The sequence below is a fragment of the Macrobrachium rosenbergii genome, chromosome 10, assembly GCF_040412425.1.
Source record: "Macrobrachium rosenbergii isolate ZJJX-2024 chromosome 10, ASM4041242v1, whole genome shotgun sequence".
Classification (NCBI taxonomy): Eukaryota; Metazoa; Arthropoda; class Malacostraca; order Decapoda; family Palaemonidae; genus Macrobrachium; species Macrobrachium rosenbergii.
The window spans coordinates 67,314,707-67,329,706 of record NC_089750.1 but is presented as its reverse complement, the minus strand read 5'-3'; the positions used below and the strand labels follow the sequence as shown (position 1 = coordinate 67,329,706).

General features: G+C 35.8%; 1 protein-coding gene across 14 annotated transcripts in view; it reads right to left on the bottom strand.

The window, feature by feature from the left end:
• LOC136842768 (rho guanine nucleotide exchange factor 33-like) overlaps window positions 1–15,000 on the bottom strand; it is a 161,820-nt gene that overhangs the window by 99,930 nt on the left and 46,890 nt on the right. For 12 of the 14 annotated variants that reach the window (XM_067110566.1, XM_067110574.1, XM_067110576.1 and 9 more), the window contains one exon: window positions 14,359–15,000. This exon is cut by the window's right edge. In XM_067110566.1, coding sequence (XP_066966667.1) covers window positions 14,359–14,770 — 412 coding nt within the window. In that variant the 5' untranslated portion in view covers window positions 14,771–15,000. The remainder of the gene's footprint in view (window positions 1–14,358) is intronic. The other 2 variants (XM_067110569.1, XM_067110575.1) reach the window with 1 other exon arrangement.

Here is a 15,000-nt window from a genome sequence, read left to right as displayed (position 1 = left end):
CATCCTTAGGTAGGCTTCTTGACGTCAAGGGAAGGCGAGAATGAGCATCCGCAAATTTAGGGATTTAAGTTTTTGTGTTTTCCTAAGCACGTGTATTTCATTGCATAATAAAAAAAGATCCTCCGACAATTATTTCTTAAAAAAAAATACAAGCGATAACTGCTGAGCTAAGATATATCTCTACAATTTTGACTGCCTGAAGCGCATTTCCCTACACTAATAATAATAATAATAATAATAATAATAATAATAATAATAATAATAATAATAATAATAATAATAATAATAATAATAATAATAATAATAATATTATTATTATTATTATTATTATTATTATTATTATTATTATTATTATTATTATAGTAAAAAAAAGAGAGCTCCACACACAAAAGAACACACACAAGTAAATATATATGTGTGAACGCAAATTTTTCAGTAGAATATAATGCACAAGTATTATTATTAAATACTTTATTTCGTGATTAAATTCACATAAATACATCTAGATTATAAAGATAATATCCTTTGAAGCTGGCGATCAGTACATGAACGTTATTTCTGAAATAGGGAAATCGGATAAAGGACTGGGAACGAAATAGAGCATTTATTAAGTGTGAACATTTCTTTGCTAAATATGAATTCACTACTACAGAACGGTAAAATCATACGTTTAGTCAATTCTGTTGCAAGGATGTGAAACCCTGACGATAAGTTAGATGATGCAAATCGAGATTAGACTGAAAAAAAAATAAGGTTATGAAGTAGTAAAAGAGGTCAATTTTTGAAGGAATATACACGGGTGAATGTTTAAAACACTGGGAGAAGATAACTGAAATTGTTTAGGGAATGTGTTAAAGAAGGTTCTGGGGAGTTCATTTCTTGCACGAAAAATCATGGAATTGAGTTGATTTGAAGTCTATTATCACACACGTTAGACCATAATGTCTCTAAACTTGTAAGTTACAGAGGGTACGTTAACCGTCCAAGAAAATGTTTAGCTTAACATATTAAACGAAATAAAACTAGGTGTGTTTAATGTCTTTGTTCATTTAGTATAAAATGACTTTCTAGATGGTTTACTACAGCATGTTATGGGAATTTCAAATCTATTAGCACATGTTTATGCATATGGCGACCAATCTAACGACTACAGAGCGTAGGGTCAAACTGGGAAGACAAGGCTACATATAGGTAAGTTACCCATATCTTCACAGCCGGGTACATTTTCCTTTCCAGGTCCTAACAGAAAACGCTGTTTTGTTTCTGGGGTACCTATAATAATTCCCGGACGTCGAGGGTGACCGTAAAGAAATTCTTAGGATGAATACAGAACACGTTCTCTGACATACAAATTTTAGATTCACATTTAAAATCCAGAATACATAATTTAATATTCTGTTTTTTACAGCAAAGTACACTCATTGATTTTCCAGATCTAAAACAGGGCAGAACACTCAGACGTAACAACCTATCAACAAAGAGAATCTAAGTGATACATAATAATTTTAGAAAAAAGCATTTGAAAGAGGTTACTTTCAATATTGCCATTAAAGTTTTAAGGTAACCTACATCAAATAATACAAAAAATGAGAGAAGCGATTACCCACCAAACAACGAAACATGAAAAAACTGCATACATTAATAATCAGTTCCCCAACTGAAGGACTAAATTACTGATTCGTTTGAAACAGACTTCATATGCCAAATATTATGTCCAAATTTCTCTTTTTCTTAGCCGTAATTATTTACTAGTATTTTCTTGTTCCTATAATATCTCACTTAAACTTCAGAGATATCCCCAAGAAAAATGCATAATCGTAACAAATACTGCATTTGGTGCGTTACCTGAAACAATGTTTCGTCTTTACAATCAAACCCTTAGTGACGAACTTCTTAATTCTAAAATGCCACAACATATCCATTTAATATTGAATAACTGGAATATTACTGACTTCTTGTTAAACGGAACACAAACTCGGCTGATGAAATCGAGCTTTAAAATGAAATTTAAAAACTAACGTTTATCTGCAGTTTAAAAAGGAACCCCATCTTCCAACTAAAAAAAAAAATTAAGAAATAAAATTTAAAATACAAACAAATCGGTTGTTTACTGACGGTAAGGCATTCACTCTTCTGACAAATTTTACTTCAGTTATACAATTAAAAAAAATTAATTTTCTTTCATAATGAACATTAAGGAAACCACTTTTTTTCCAACGAACAATATAGTGACATGACAACAGGAATTACCTTCATTATACAAAAGAAAAATATTAAATCAAGAAATTTACAAGGCTGAATTTTCCCAGGAAGAGAGAGAGAGAGAGAGAGAGAGAGAGAGAGAGAGAGAGAGAGAGAGAGAGAGAGAGAGAGAGAGAGATGAGTAATCAAAGATAAAAATAAATTGTCAGTGCAGAAAATGGCAACAAACTTTCACAAAGATAAAAGGATAAACTACTTTTTTTATCCACGAACCAAAAGTGAGTACCAAGAGCGTCGTTCTCTTGCCAAGAGAAAGGGAGATCACGTCCATTTGGAAATCGATCTACTTAAGAAAGTGTACCTGCAATGTACCGTGTCATTGTGTGTGCGTGTGTGTGTGTATGAATGTATGTGTATATATACATATATATATATATATATATATATACACAAACATACATACATACATATACATACAAACATACCTACATATATACATACATACAGACCTTAATACTAAACTCCTTCTGCAAAGTAGATTTTCTTGTTTGTTTTAGGCCATACAAAAATCCTTATCTTAACCAAGAAAAAATACAAAATTTATGGAAAAGTTATCCTGGAAACTATCTCTATAGGGGGAAAAACTTTCCTAAAAACTTTCTATATATGAAAAATATACTTTCCTAAAAATTTTTCATATAGAGAAAAACTTTCTTAAACTTTCTATAAGTGGAAAAAATTTTCTTAACTTTCTAAATAGGGTAGAAGCTTTCCTAAAAATTTTCTCTATACGGAAAAAGCATTCGTAAAAACTTTCTACATATGGAAAAAGGTTTCCTAAAAACTTTCTCTGCAGGGAAAACATTTTCCTAAAACTTACTATATATGGAAAAAGCTTTCCTGAAAAACTTTCTATATATGGAAAAAGCTTTCCTGAAAAACTTTCTATATATGGAAAAAGCTTTCATAAAACCTTTATAGATAGGGAAAAGGTGTTCCCAAAATCTTTCTATATAGGGGAAAAAGGCTTTCATAAAACTTCCTACATAGGGAAAAAACTTTCCTAAAAACTTTCTATATACGGAAAAACTTTCCTAAAAACTTTCTATATACGGTAAAAGCTTTCCTAAAACCTTTCTGTACAGAGAAAAAATTTCCTAAATCCATTCTATATATGGCAAAAGCTTACCTAAAACCCTACAGGGAAAAACGTTCCTAAAAACTTTCTATATAAGGAAAATCTATCCTAAAAACTTTCTCTACAGGAAAAAAGCTTTCTTAAAAACTTTCTCTACAGAAAAAAAAATCCTAAAACCATTCTATATAAGATAAAAAGTTTCCTAAAAAATTTTCTATATAAGGCAAAAATTTCCTAAAAACTTTCTATATCGAAAAAAAGCTTTCCTAAAAACTTTCTCTACAGAAAAAAAGCTTTCCTAAAAACTTTCTTTACAAGAAAAAAAAAAAGCTTTCCCAAAAACTTTCTGTACAGAAAAAAATTCTTAAAACCATTCTATATAGGGATAAAGTTTCCCACAAAACTTTCTACACTTCATGCCACAATTCCTTGCTAAGCAACGAAGGATTCCAGGCTGTGACGGAGGAGGATATACACCGGCCGACCTCACTGGCAGTCAAGATGCCACAAAGGAGGCTGCGGGAAATGTGGGGCATCTGCCAACGACCAACAACTTTCTCCCTCCCGTGCCCCACCTTAGATGACCCCTTCGGACATGGGCAGCACGCGGTTTCATCGGCTACCTTTTAATCAAGAGGTTGTGTGTTGGGCCTCTTCTGGGCCTGGGCAAGTTTAAGACAGATTTATGACATTTTTGACATTTTTTTTTTGCGTTTTTTGAATTATAAGATGGTCATCTCCGTGTTGGACTCTCTCTCTCTCTCTCTCTCTCTCTCTCTCTCTCTCTCTCTCTCTCTCTCTCTCTCTCTCTCTCTCTCTCTCTCTCTCCGATTTATGACATTTTTATGCTTGTTGAATTATAAGATGTTCCTAAACGTGTTGGGCTCATGAAGGTTAGAAAACTAAAACTTTCTCTCTCTCTCTCTCTCTCTCTCTCTCTCTCTCTCTCTCTCTCTCTCTCTCTCTCTCTCTCTCTCTCTCTCTCTCTCTCTCTCTCTAATCTAATGATTTATGAATTTTTTTATGTTTGTTGAATTATAAGATGTTCCTATACGTGCTGGATTCATGACGGTTAGAAAACTCTCTCTCTCTCTCTCTCTCTCTCTCTCTCTCTCTCTCTCTCTCTCTCTCTCTCTCTCTCTCTCTCTCGCTCTCACCAAAGTGTAAGGTTCACGTTCAGTAGTTTTACCTCACCTGTTTTATTTTTTAAGCATCATCTTAATGGCAGCAAATGCGATAGTATCATATTGAAAATTATTAAATTAATAAAAAAAAAATAAGCTATCAGAATGGGAAGAAAGTGTCTTACTCAATGCACATTCTTTTCTTATGACTAAAATGATTTTCAGGATTCACAGTCATAAGTTTATGAACCACCAGTCACACTTCTACTCTCAGATTAAGAAAACCGTCAAAATACGATCACAATCAACTGATGGATTTACCAAACTTATGATTACTTTAATCCTTAATACTCCAACGGGTGTGCGTGATACTCTCCAGATTTATCTGTAATTTAAGTGAAAAAAGTTTAACAGAAAAGAAAAACTTTTAGTAGCACAGTGTAGGGTAACAAAAGTAACAGAATATTCAGTTTTTAAGTTATGAAAATGTGAATTATTTTTATACACATACATATAAATGATAAACTTCAAACATTTAATCTAAGAATATGTAAAATAGACGAAAACTGGATATCAAATATAAAGTATGTAATGAAATGAGAGAAAAAAGTGATTATATAAAAAAAAGGAATTTCCTCACCCAAGGCCATGTGACATTTGGTGTGCGAGATTAACCTCACCACCCCTGCATCATGGAAGCTTAAAATCGACTTATCCCGGGGTAACTGCGAGAAACGATCACCGGTCCGTGACATGGACGTGACACCTGACAGGCGCTGACGTAACGCATCATATCGCAGCGCTGTTCGTGCTACTGGCGGCTAAAAGAAGTACGATAATCCTAAATGCGAATCAAGGTTTATCGGGAGCTGTTGATCGCGTCACAATATGGCCGAAAGGAGAATACCAAGGTTTAAGAGTTTTATCTCGGAAAATGACACGAAGCTGGCGGTAACACTGTCTGGTTGCCAATCACTTTAAGGAGAAAGAGCTTATTTTTACCAGAGTAGAATATGATGCGTATATACAGTATATAAATCCAGATCAAACTAGTCCACAAACTGCGTGAGAAAACACAGAGGGAAAGTTTGCATTTTAAAAGATTCCCGAAATGACTGACTTTTGGCTTTTACCTTGCAGGCTGTCAGCTGTGAAAGGTCGTGAGCTTTTGTGTCTGCCCTAGTTATTTACCTTGCTCTTACTGATAATAGAAAAAGCATTTCCTATAATAATAATAATAATAATAATAATTAAAAATTACTCATAGTAGCCTGAGTCTTAAAATGAAGAAACAAATCCAGAGTTATGTTTGAGTACAAACAAAGTTAAAAATAAATCTCTACAGAGAGATTTTGGGAATCTGTTCGATAATAATAATAACAATAATAATAATAATAATAATAATAATAATAATAATAATAATAATAATAATAATAATAATAATAATAATAATAATAATAAAGTGATGTTGAAGTTTTTAACCTTTTTTCACAAAATCATTAGCCTGATTTTTCTAAAATAAGTCACTTTCATTAATTCTTAACGCATGTATTTGGGTAGCTATGGGGATTATTTCACATACATTAGACTTGATAGAAATCCAACAAAAGAAAGTCATATAATATCGATGATGGATAACTGACCACCAATGAACACTTGACCACATCTCCCCCAATGGGTCCAAAGAAGGTTAAAAATAGTGGTTCTGATACCCAGTCAGAGCCGCCTATCTGGTTAGACAACTGTAGTTAACTGTAGTGGGCCGTGCATAGCGTGGAAAGGGCATGTAGCTCGCAACATCATTCCACAAGACTTCCAAGCCGAATATAAACAGATAGATAGACATAATTTTCTAACAGAATCTGAATGAAATGAAAATCAAATGAGAATTCAGAACATGACGCCTATTCTCTTCCACATCTGGCCTCGGAACTCAGTACTCAAAAGTCTCTGGTGAGCGCAATGTTCTCTCCATATCATTCGTGTACAATGAACATAAGAAACCATGACGAATCCTGTAAAAAGTTACTTATAATTATGAAGTTAATATATACTTTATTGTGCGTGTAATAAATATAACTTCATTGACCCTAGTCAATTATGAATTCGTAATTTTTAAACAAAACCGAGTTTCAGAAGATAATACATGGAGCAATACTAGCGTATATTGTATCGTTTATAACATATCACAGTATGAAAACTGAAGACTTGAGGTTGTAATGCAATACTCGAACTCGAAATAGCTCCAAGGCAGCAAGGAAGAACGCACGAGCGTGTTGTAAGGTCGAAAACCGCTCACGCCTTTATAACGTTTTTCGGCCAAACAATAGTTGGGTTATGCGTGATCTCGCATAGAAAACGGACTACATCTCGATGTGAGGGGCGACTGTGTCATTGTTGCAATTGAACGATTTAAATTACATTAGGTCATTTAGTCTACAGCGTGCCTGGGAATGTCTGCGCTAAGAGAAGGGTGATACGAGCTGTAACTCGCCATTCACTGCATGAAAACATTATGTTTTAGGTTATTTTTCAAAAATATCTCCAAAGCAAAAATTCTAAAACAAAACGGTTAGGAAACTATTTCTTATACACACATATATGTATATAAGTATATAAGAAATATATAGCATTCTAACCGTTTTGTGGTAAGAAAATGCAAATTGCATTAACGAAAGCTGACTGTAATAAATCAAGTTTTCCCGCTACGTAAGAATTGTTTAAAACGTGTTAAACTTAAGGTTTGACTAATTACAACCTGAATGAACAGGAGCCAATATAACAAGCAGAAGTCTTTTAGTATTACTTGTGCGTTTATGCATTTGTGTATGTACGAACCTTCATAAGTATAAGAAATATGGAGGACTTTGGACTGCACATGCCGAGATGCCCTGGGGCTAGGCCAATCTTTAAATATCGATATTTTATGTTATTCTTGTGTATCTATATTTCTAAGTACATTATATATATATATATATATATATATATATATATATATATATATATATATATATATATATACATATATACATACATATTCACACACACATAAAGACCACTTCCTTTTCTGAAGAAGTCCTTTGAGATGTATCATATTCAGCGTAAACATCATCGTACTGAGCGTTATCAGTAGTCCACACACACCAAAAAAACGAGAACAACGAACTCTCATCAACCGATTAAAATACTCGCCGAGAGAAGAAGCCCACCAAAGAAAGTAAACAAAGACTTGTGAGTATAAAAAAATGGGATGCTGATCCTGTGGTATCTTCAAAGCCAAGCAAACATCGCAAAATCCTTCTAAAGAAAGCCGTGCATAATACCCAAAATAGCCTGCAACTCTTTATGACATAACGCGATATAAACCCCAGGAGGATGTGTGCGGTGAGTAATGACTTACGGGCTCAGGTGTCACGAAGAAATTGTGAAAAAAACTAAAACCTTTGAAAAAGATACGCCTTTGTTTAACCGATAAATTGCCCGCTTCCGTTCATCCGCAGAGAGCATCGTTCGTTATGGCCGTTAACACCTGCCTCGATAACCTGAGAGTAGAGCGGATAAGTTTCAGTTCAGAGAAAAAGGAAATATTAAAAAAAATGGCAACAAAGAGAGACAGGAAGGATCAGATGATGGAGGCGAGATCACTTGAGGAGATGATGATGATGATGATGATGACGATGATACTCAAAAGCTTCTACTTGAAAGGCTAACGACCGTGGCGAGGAAAATAAAATGATGAGGCTGAGATGATGATGATGATGATAATGATGATGATGATGCCGGTTACAAAAATAATGACAATAATGACGATGCTTGTTTGTGATCAAAGCACAACACTTCGTCGGTAGTGTGTACAGAGTAAGGACAATGAACTGGCCCAACTTCCTTTCGAAATTGTTGGTATAAAAGCCCGACAGGAATTTTAAGGAATTAAAAAAAAAAAAAAAAGCACAGCAGATTGAAACTTTATCCAACTCCTCAGGAAATGGCAGACACGCCTCGGGAAAAGGAAAATTATAAGAACGCATGAACATTTGACTTCTCAGTGCAAAACGTAAAACAGAAGAAAATTGACTGACTGATTCCAGGTTATCTGGCGTTAACACAAGTTGGGTCACTGAGGCCGACAACGGACGGGGGAAGATACAGTAATAATATCAAAGCATTATGAAGACCTATAAAAGTTTTATATGTTCGGTTTATACGAGTGGCTTCGACTGAAGTAGTTTATCTCGCCATCCATATCGGGAAGGCTGGATTGGAAGGGAATACAGCATTAGGCCAAGTTGGGAACTAGCACGCAGAATATATTAGATTATGTCAGACTAATGCAACTAATGGAATAGAGAACTGGACTTGCATCAAGAGTGTTGACACGCTGATACCGGAATGTTTTGACTAAAATACGGGGTGGTGAGGGACGCAACTGTAATACATACTCAAGCACACTTTCCTTTGTTTAGTTGGTTACTTACATATTTGTTGTTACTTACATTAGTCTTTCAGCTGGTTTGTATTTATACTTACATATATTTTACATTATTCTTTCAGCTGGTTTGTGTGTATATATATATATATATATATATATATATATATATATATATATATATATATATATATAAAGTATAAACATGAACCAATTAAATAACTAATAACACAAAGGAAAAAAGGAAAGCGTGTTTATGTGAATATATATTATATATATATAATATATATATAATATATATATATATATATATATATATATATATATATATATATATATACATATATATATTCAAACTGCTGATACATTACTTGATATGAGCTTATGGTATTTGGTGCTTATCAAAAATACTGAAGTTCCTCAAGACTAACAATATTAAATCTAATAAATATGTACGTATGTAATCAATAAGCTTCACGATAACCAACATTTCACTACTTAAGATTTTTCGGTTGTTTACCTCTCTTTTGCTTTACTGTCTCTCACTTCACTCCGGACTTTCCCTGAACATAAGGTAAAAATAATAAATGCGCCGAAGTTTCTTCGGCACAATCGAGTTTTCTGTACAGCGTATAATGCTGTACGAAACTCTCAGCCACAGCCCATGAAACTCTCAGCCGCGGCCCATGAAACAGCCACAGCCCGGTGGTGGCATGTGTCGTTTGTACCGGTGCCAGACGCACGATCATGGTTAACTTTAACCTTAAATAAAATAAAAACTACTGAGGCTAGAGGGATGCAATTTGGTATGTTTGATGATTAGAGGGTGGATGGTCAACATACTAATTTGCAGCCCTCTAGCCTCAGTAGTTTTTAAGGTCTGCGGGCGGAGAGAAAAAGTGCGGACGGACAGACAAAGCCATCTCTATAGATTTCTTTCACAGAAAACTAAAACTTGAATTACGTTTTATTTTCATAATCATCGGCGTCGATGACTGCAGTCGTTACCATTAAATTTTGCATAAAACGATCAACCAACTGAATTTCTTTTTCATAAAAAATAATTCATCTTCATTTCAGTTCTACATAATAATTCATCTTCATTTCAGTTCTGCATAATTTTCGTTGCACTGGTATTTCATTACCCAAAAATTTCGTCTGTCAATAACTATCTTTACATCTAAAAACCTCTATGTCACACACAAACATTACTGTAAAATTTCCTGTCTACATCATAACCCTCTTCTTTTATCATTTACATACACTAGTGTGTCATTCTCCCCACTAATTTCCTCTAATCTTCTCTATTCTTTTCGTATCATTGTTCACGTTATCTCTCATCCCCTCCGCAATCTGTGCTGCAAACAGTTATTTCCCATCAATTGTCTCCCATCAATTATCCGAGCCCTCGTTTGTGATGACACGATCTCCCAAGATGACGTGATTTGCAACACTTGCGTTGTTTTTTCTCGCATTCTTCTGTAAACAATGACTTTCCGTTAAATCAAACGTAATTTTACGTGTCAACTATTATCACTTTTCTTCAACGTATCGTTGCTGTTTTTTTTCTCTCTCTCTCTTTGCCTCTTCTTTAGGTAATGGTTTTTTTTTATCTTTTTATAAATAAATAACGTTGATTTTCAATTTTCCGCAAGTACATGAAGTTGATTTTTTATTTTCTATTTTCCATAAGTAAATAACGATGATTTTCCATCTTTCACTGGTAAATAACGATGATTTTCCATCTTTCACTGGTAAATAACGTTGATTTTTAATCTTCCATAAGTAAATAACGTAAATTTTTAAAATTCCATCAGTAAATGACGTTGATTTTTAATCTTCCAATAGTAAATAACGTTGATTTTTAATCTACCATTAGTAAATTACGTTGATTTTTAATCTTCCATAAGTAAATAACGTTGATTTTTAATCTTCCATTAGTAAATGACGTTGATTTTTAATCTTCCATTAGTAAATGACGTTGATTTTTAATCTTCCACAAGTAAATGACGATGACTTTTAATCTTTCATTAGTAAATGACGTTCATTTTTAATCTTCCATAAGTAAATAAAGTTTATTTTCCATCTTCCATAAGTAAATAACGTTGACTTTATATCTTCCACAAGTAAATAAGGTCGATTTTCTATCTTCCTTACATATGTACACAATTCCTGCTCTCTTTTCGCCTGCTGCCTACATCGCGAACGAATATAACCCTTTACTTCATCTGAGGCCATGACCTCAGTCTTCAAGAAGCCAGTTTACATAAGTTAATAAATAAATCCCATGTATCTGGAGTGAAGCTTCTCGTGTTTCTAGTAGCTCCACGTTTCCCATTACTACATCTTCTGGCTTCTCGACCACAGCCAATTCATTTCCAAATACATAAAAAAGAAGAAAAAAAAAAAGAATGGCGATGTAATCGCGAAGTGGTCATTTTCTCACTCCCTTTCACCCCCTTTCCAAACTTTTTCATTCTCCTATGAGTAATCGAGTGGAACTGTGACATCAACAATTTGCACCCTTGTCTAATTCTATTAATCCCATCTCTCTCTCTCTCTCTCTCTCTCTCTCTCTCTCTCTCTCTCTCTCTCTCTCTCTCTCTAAAGAAAGTTTGTAACGTAATTCACCGGACGTGGAAGTGTCTTATTTATTTTCATAACTACAATTACAACGCTTACTATGGCACTAAAATGTGGTTTTATATACCTTTCTCACACATATATCTGTCAACAACAAAATATGGACTCGTAAGCCTTTTCCCCTTAGACATGACTCGGAAAGTGTCTTCTATTCTCAGTAACCATGACACTTTATCAATGACACAGATTTCCTCAAAAGTTATTTTTATATAATGAAAACAGAGCTGTGAAGAATGCAAACCTGTACTCCTAATCCTCTAAAATATTTCATTAGTTTTTGCTTCCATTTCACGCCATTTTAAAAATTCTGAGACAATTATGTTTTTTAAAAAACAATAAACTAAGAACCGAGTAGGATAATTGTGAGAACACGTAACTGTAGTTACGGGATTACGGGATGCCAGATGCCGGGTAATCTCATTGCCATTAGTGTTATTGTCACTACAAAAAAAGTGCTGGTAATAAAAAAAAATTAAACAGTCGGAAACTGAAGCTGGATTTAACGAATGACCTCCTTACGTAACCGGTTCTGCAGCCGAACAGGAATATACCCGCGCAAACGCAAGTGTACCTGGAGACGAGCAGACGCGACGGATGAGGAGACAGTCTGGTCAGGAAAAGGTGGGTTGGATGACATGCATGCATACAGACATACACAGACATACACTCACACGCACACACACATGCATTCAGCATCATGGAAAGAAAGGTGGTAGTGTACACGATATCATAGAGGAAATGAGAAATACCAGACGTACAAACTGAACCACAAACTCTCACAGAGAGAGAGAGAGACAGACAGACAGACAGACAGACAGAGAGAGAGAGAATTTGTATTGAAAAGCTATTTAATTCTGTGTGACAGGCAGATAAATTCAAATACAAACTGACAAAAGAAGATGAACAGACCCCAGCCAGTGACACAACAACATCCGGTTAAATAAAACCGTGAAACACAGATGTGCAACCTCTGCAGACGCACATGAAGTGACAGAAGCCCCAGGCTCTTCGGGTAAAGATAATAACGAGTACCTCGACCGAAAGGCATCATCTTCCTCATCCACGGCGTTTCATTGATCAGGAAGGAACCGGCGACAGCAATGCCTCGACCGCAAGGGTTTCATCTGAAACCTACAGGAAAGATGCGATTTCACAATCATGTGTCCGTCCGAAAGACCTCCTCGGGGATGGCTCGGAAGCGGGGGACGTATGGGGGAGGGGGAGGAGGAGGGGGATACAATAGAGGAGGCACACTGATGGGTAATGACATGATAAGAGGTAGAAATTTACGTGGTAATTCTACACTTGTCTAAAAGCCGTTGTAGTTACTCATATCTTCCAGTACTTTTCTTCATTCAATTTCTGTATTAAATCATACCCTGAAACAACCACTGCATTACTGATAATCTGTCTTTAATATTTAAGTCATAGCAGAAACCTAGCCTCTCTCCGAAACAGGGTTATATTCTTCATTATAATAGTCTTCCCTAGTGGTATAAATGTTACGCCAGTTTTAGTAGCTATAATTAATCAATTTTGAATGGTACAAACTTGGAACAAAAATTATTATAGTGTATGATAAAGTAAACATAAGCAAACAACGACATGAATCACATCTCCATAACTGTTTGGAAATGGTTGGAAAAGCCCAGGAAGCATTTTCTTATATGATATGAAAAATGTAAAAAGTGCATCGATGCATAATGCAACATTCCTACCCATTATAACGATGCCCTTCTTGTCTATCCAGCACAAATCTATGGAAATTAAAGTATAATTCGAAATAAGCGCGTATTTCCAAACAAATACGAATCGACTAAAAACAAGTTCTCGACCAGGACCTCAAACCCCAGACCAACAAATAGAAGTCATGGACAGGTAATGTGGTTGTCCTTTGCCAAAACTCCAGGGGATACTATTCCAGACATTAATATCTGCGGTTGTGTTCAGATACGTGACTCTTCTACATACGATTCGTAACCTGATCTCCAACGACACAATAAATGGGGACATGACGTCACGTCATTCCTTAGACAATAACCAGTGCCCTCCTCTATTCGACGAAACCCTGGAAGTCGTACGTGGAGATTATATTTCAAAGTAATTTGGTACGCATATCCAGAAAGTAGAAAAAGGTCTAGTCAATGGTCATACGTTGGTTTGTGATTATTTCACATATAACCAAGGATAAAAATCAGCTCTACTGAAGAAACTTGTACACAGTTCAGTCTCGGCTCATAAAGGAATGTAGCCTTATCAGAGTCCATAACAAAACAACAAGGACACAGTGAAAATATTCACAAACTACTGCTATCCAGTGGCAACCTAGACCAGGTCTCGGTGTATAATTTGGACTCAAACATAACCTTGGGTACAGTTAAGTTCACAAAAGACACCTTGGGTACAGCTGAAATTGTAACGTTGACTTCGATCAATGCTGCACCTTTAATACCATTTCTGAAATCCTCGTCCTTTTACGTACTGCATGCAGTCTTCCTACTCTTTCCTTTGATAAAATCTTACTACTCTTTTTTTTTTTTTAGAACTAAATTCCTTACCTTCTTTGCAGCGAAAAGCATACAGTCAATTGGTATCGACTCTCACAATACATCAGGCATTTAGAGAAACAAATTCATATACCACTACATTAACACATTATACATATACAAGTATATAATATCACGTATCATTTGGATACAAAATTTGCATATTCACTACAATATACATCAAATAGCACTCTCTCTCTCTCTCTCTCTCTCTCTCTCTCTCTCTCTCTCTCTCTCTCTCTCTCTCTCTCAGAGTTTTATATACCATGATCTACTCACATGTCTTCCTTCCAGTGTGCGCGAAGTGGACCATAAAGTCATCGTCGTCGTCGTCGTCCTCGCTACCGTCGAAATCGTCCTCGTCAGACCCGCCTACGGGAGGAGGAGGAGGCCCATCCTTCTTCTTCATCACCTTCATGAGATCCACGTCACTGTCGCAATCAGACAGGGGACCAGGGAGGGAATCGGCCACCGACCCTTCGGCGTCGGCGTGGTTCACCGGCGGGGGAGGGGCGGGGCCCTCTGGAGGAACCAGAGGACCTTTACCGTCTCCAGGGGCCAAAGGGACATTTAAAGAACCATCTGAAGGAGGCGAAGAAGTAGGAAGAGGAGGAGGAGGAGGACTGCACAAAGGCACGTCGAAGGGCGCCGGTGGGGGCGACATGATGCCCTCCATACCTGGCGATTCCATGGTGGAGTTTGGTTGGCTCGGTGCGAGGGCGCGGGCCCTACACCCCTACCTCCCTCCTACAGGCGAGACCGTAACGGCAGGAGATTCAGGGGCATTTCACTGTGTTTGAATTGTAGCACCTTCATCTTCATTATTACTTTTTTCCTTTTTCTTTTGCTTTTTCTTTTCTTGGGTCACTATATTCACTATTTTATCTTACTCCACTGTCCATGATCATGTCACTTCTCACT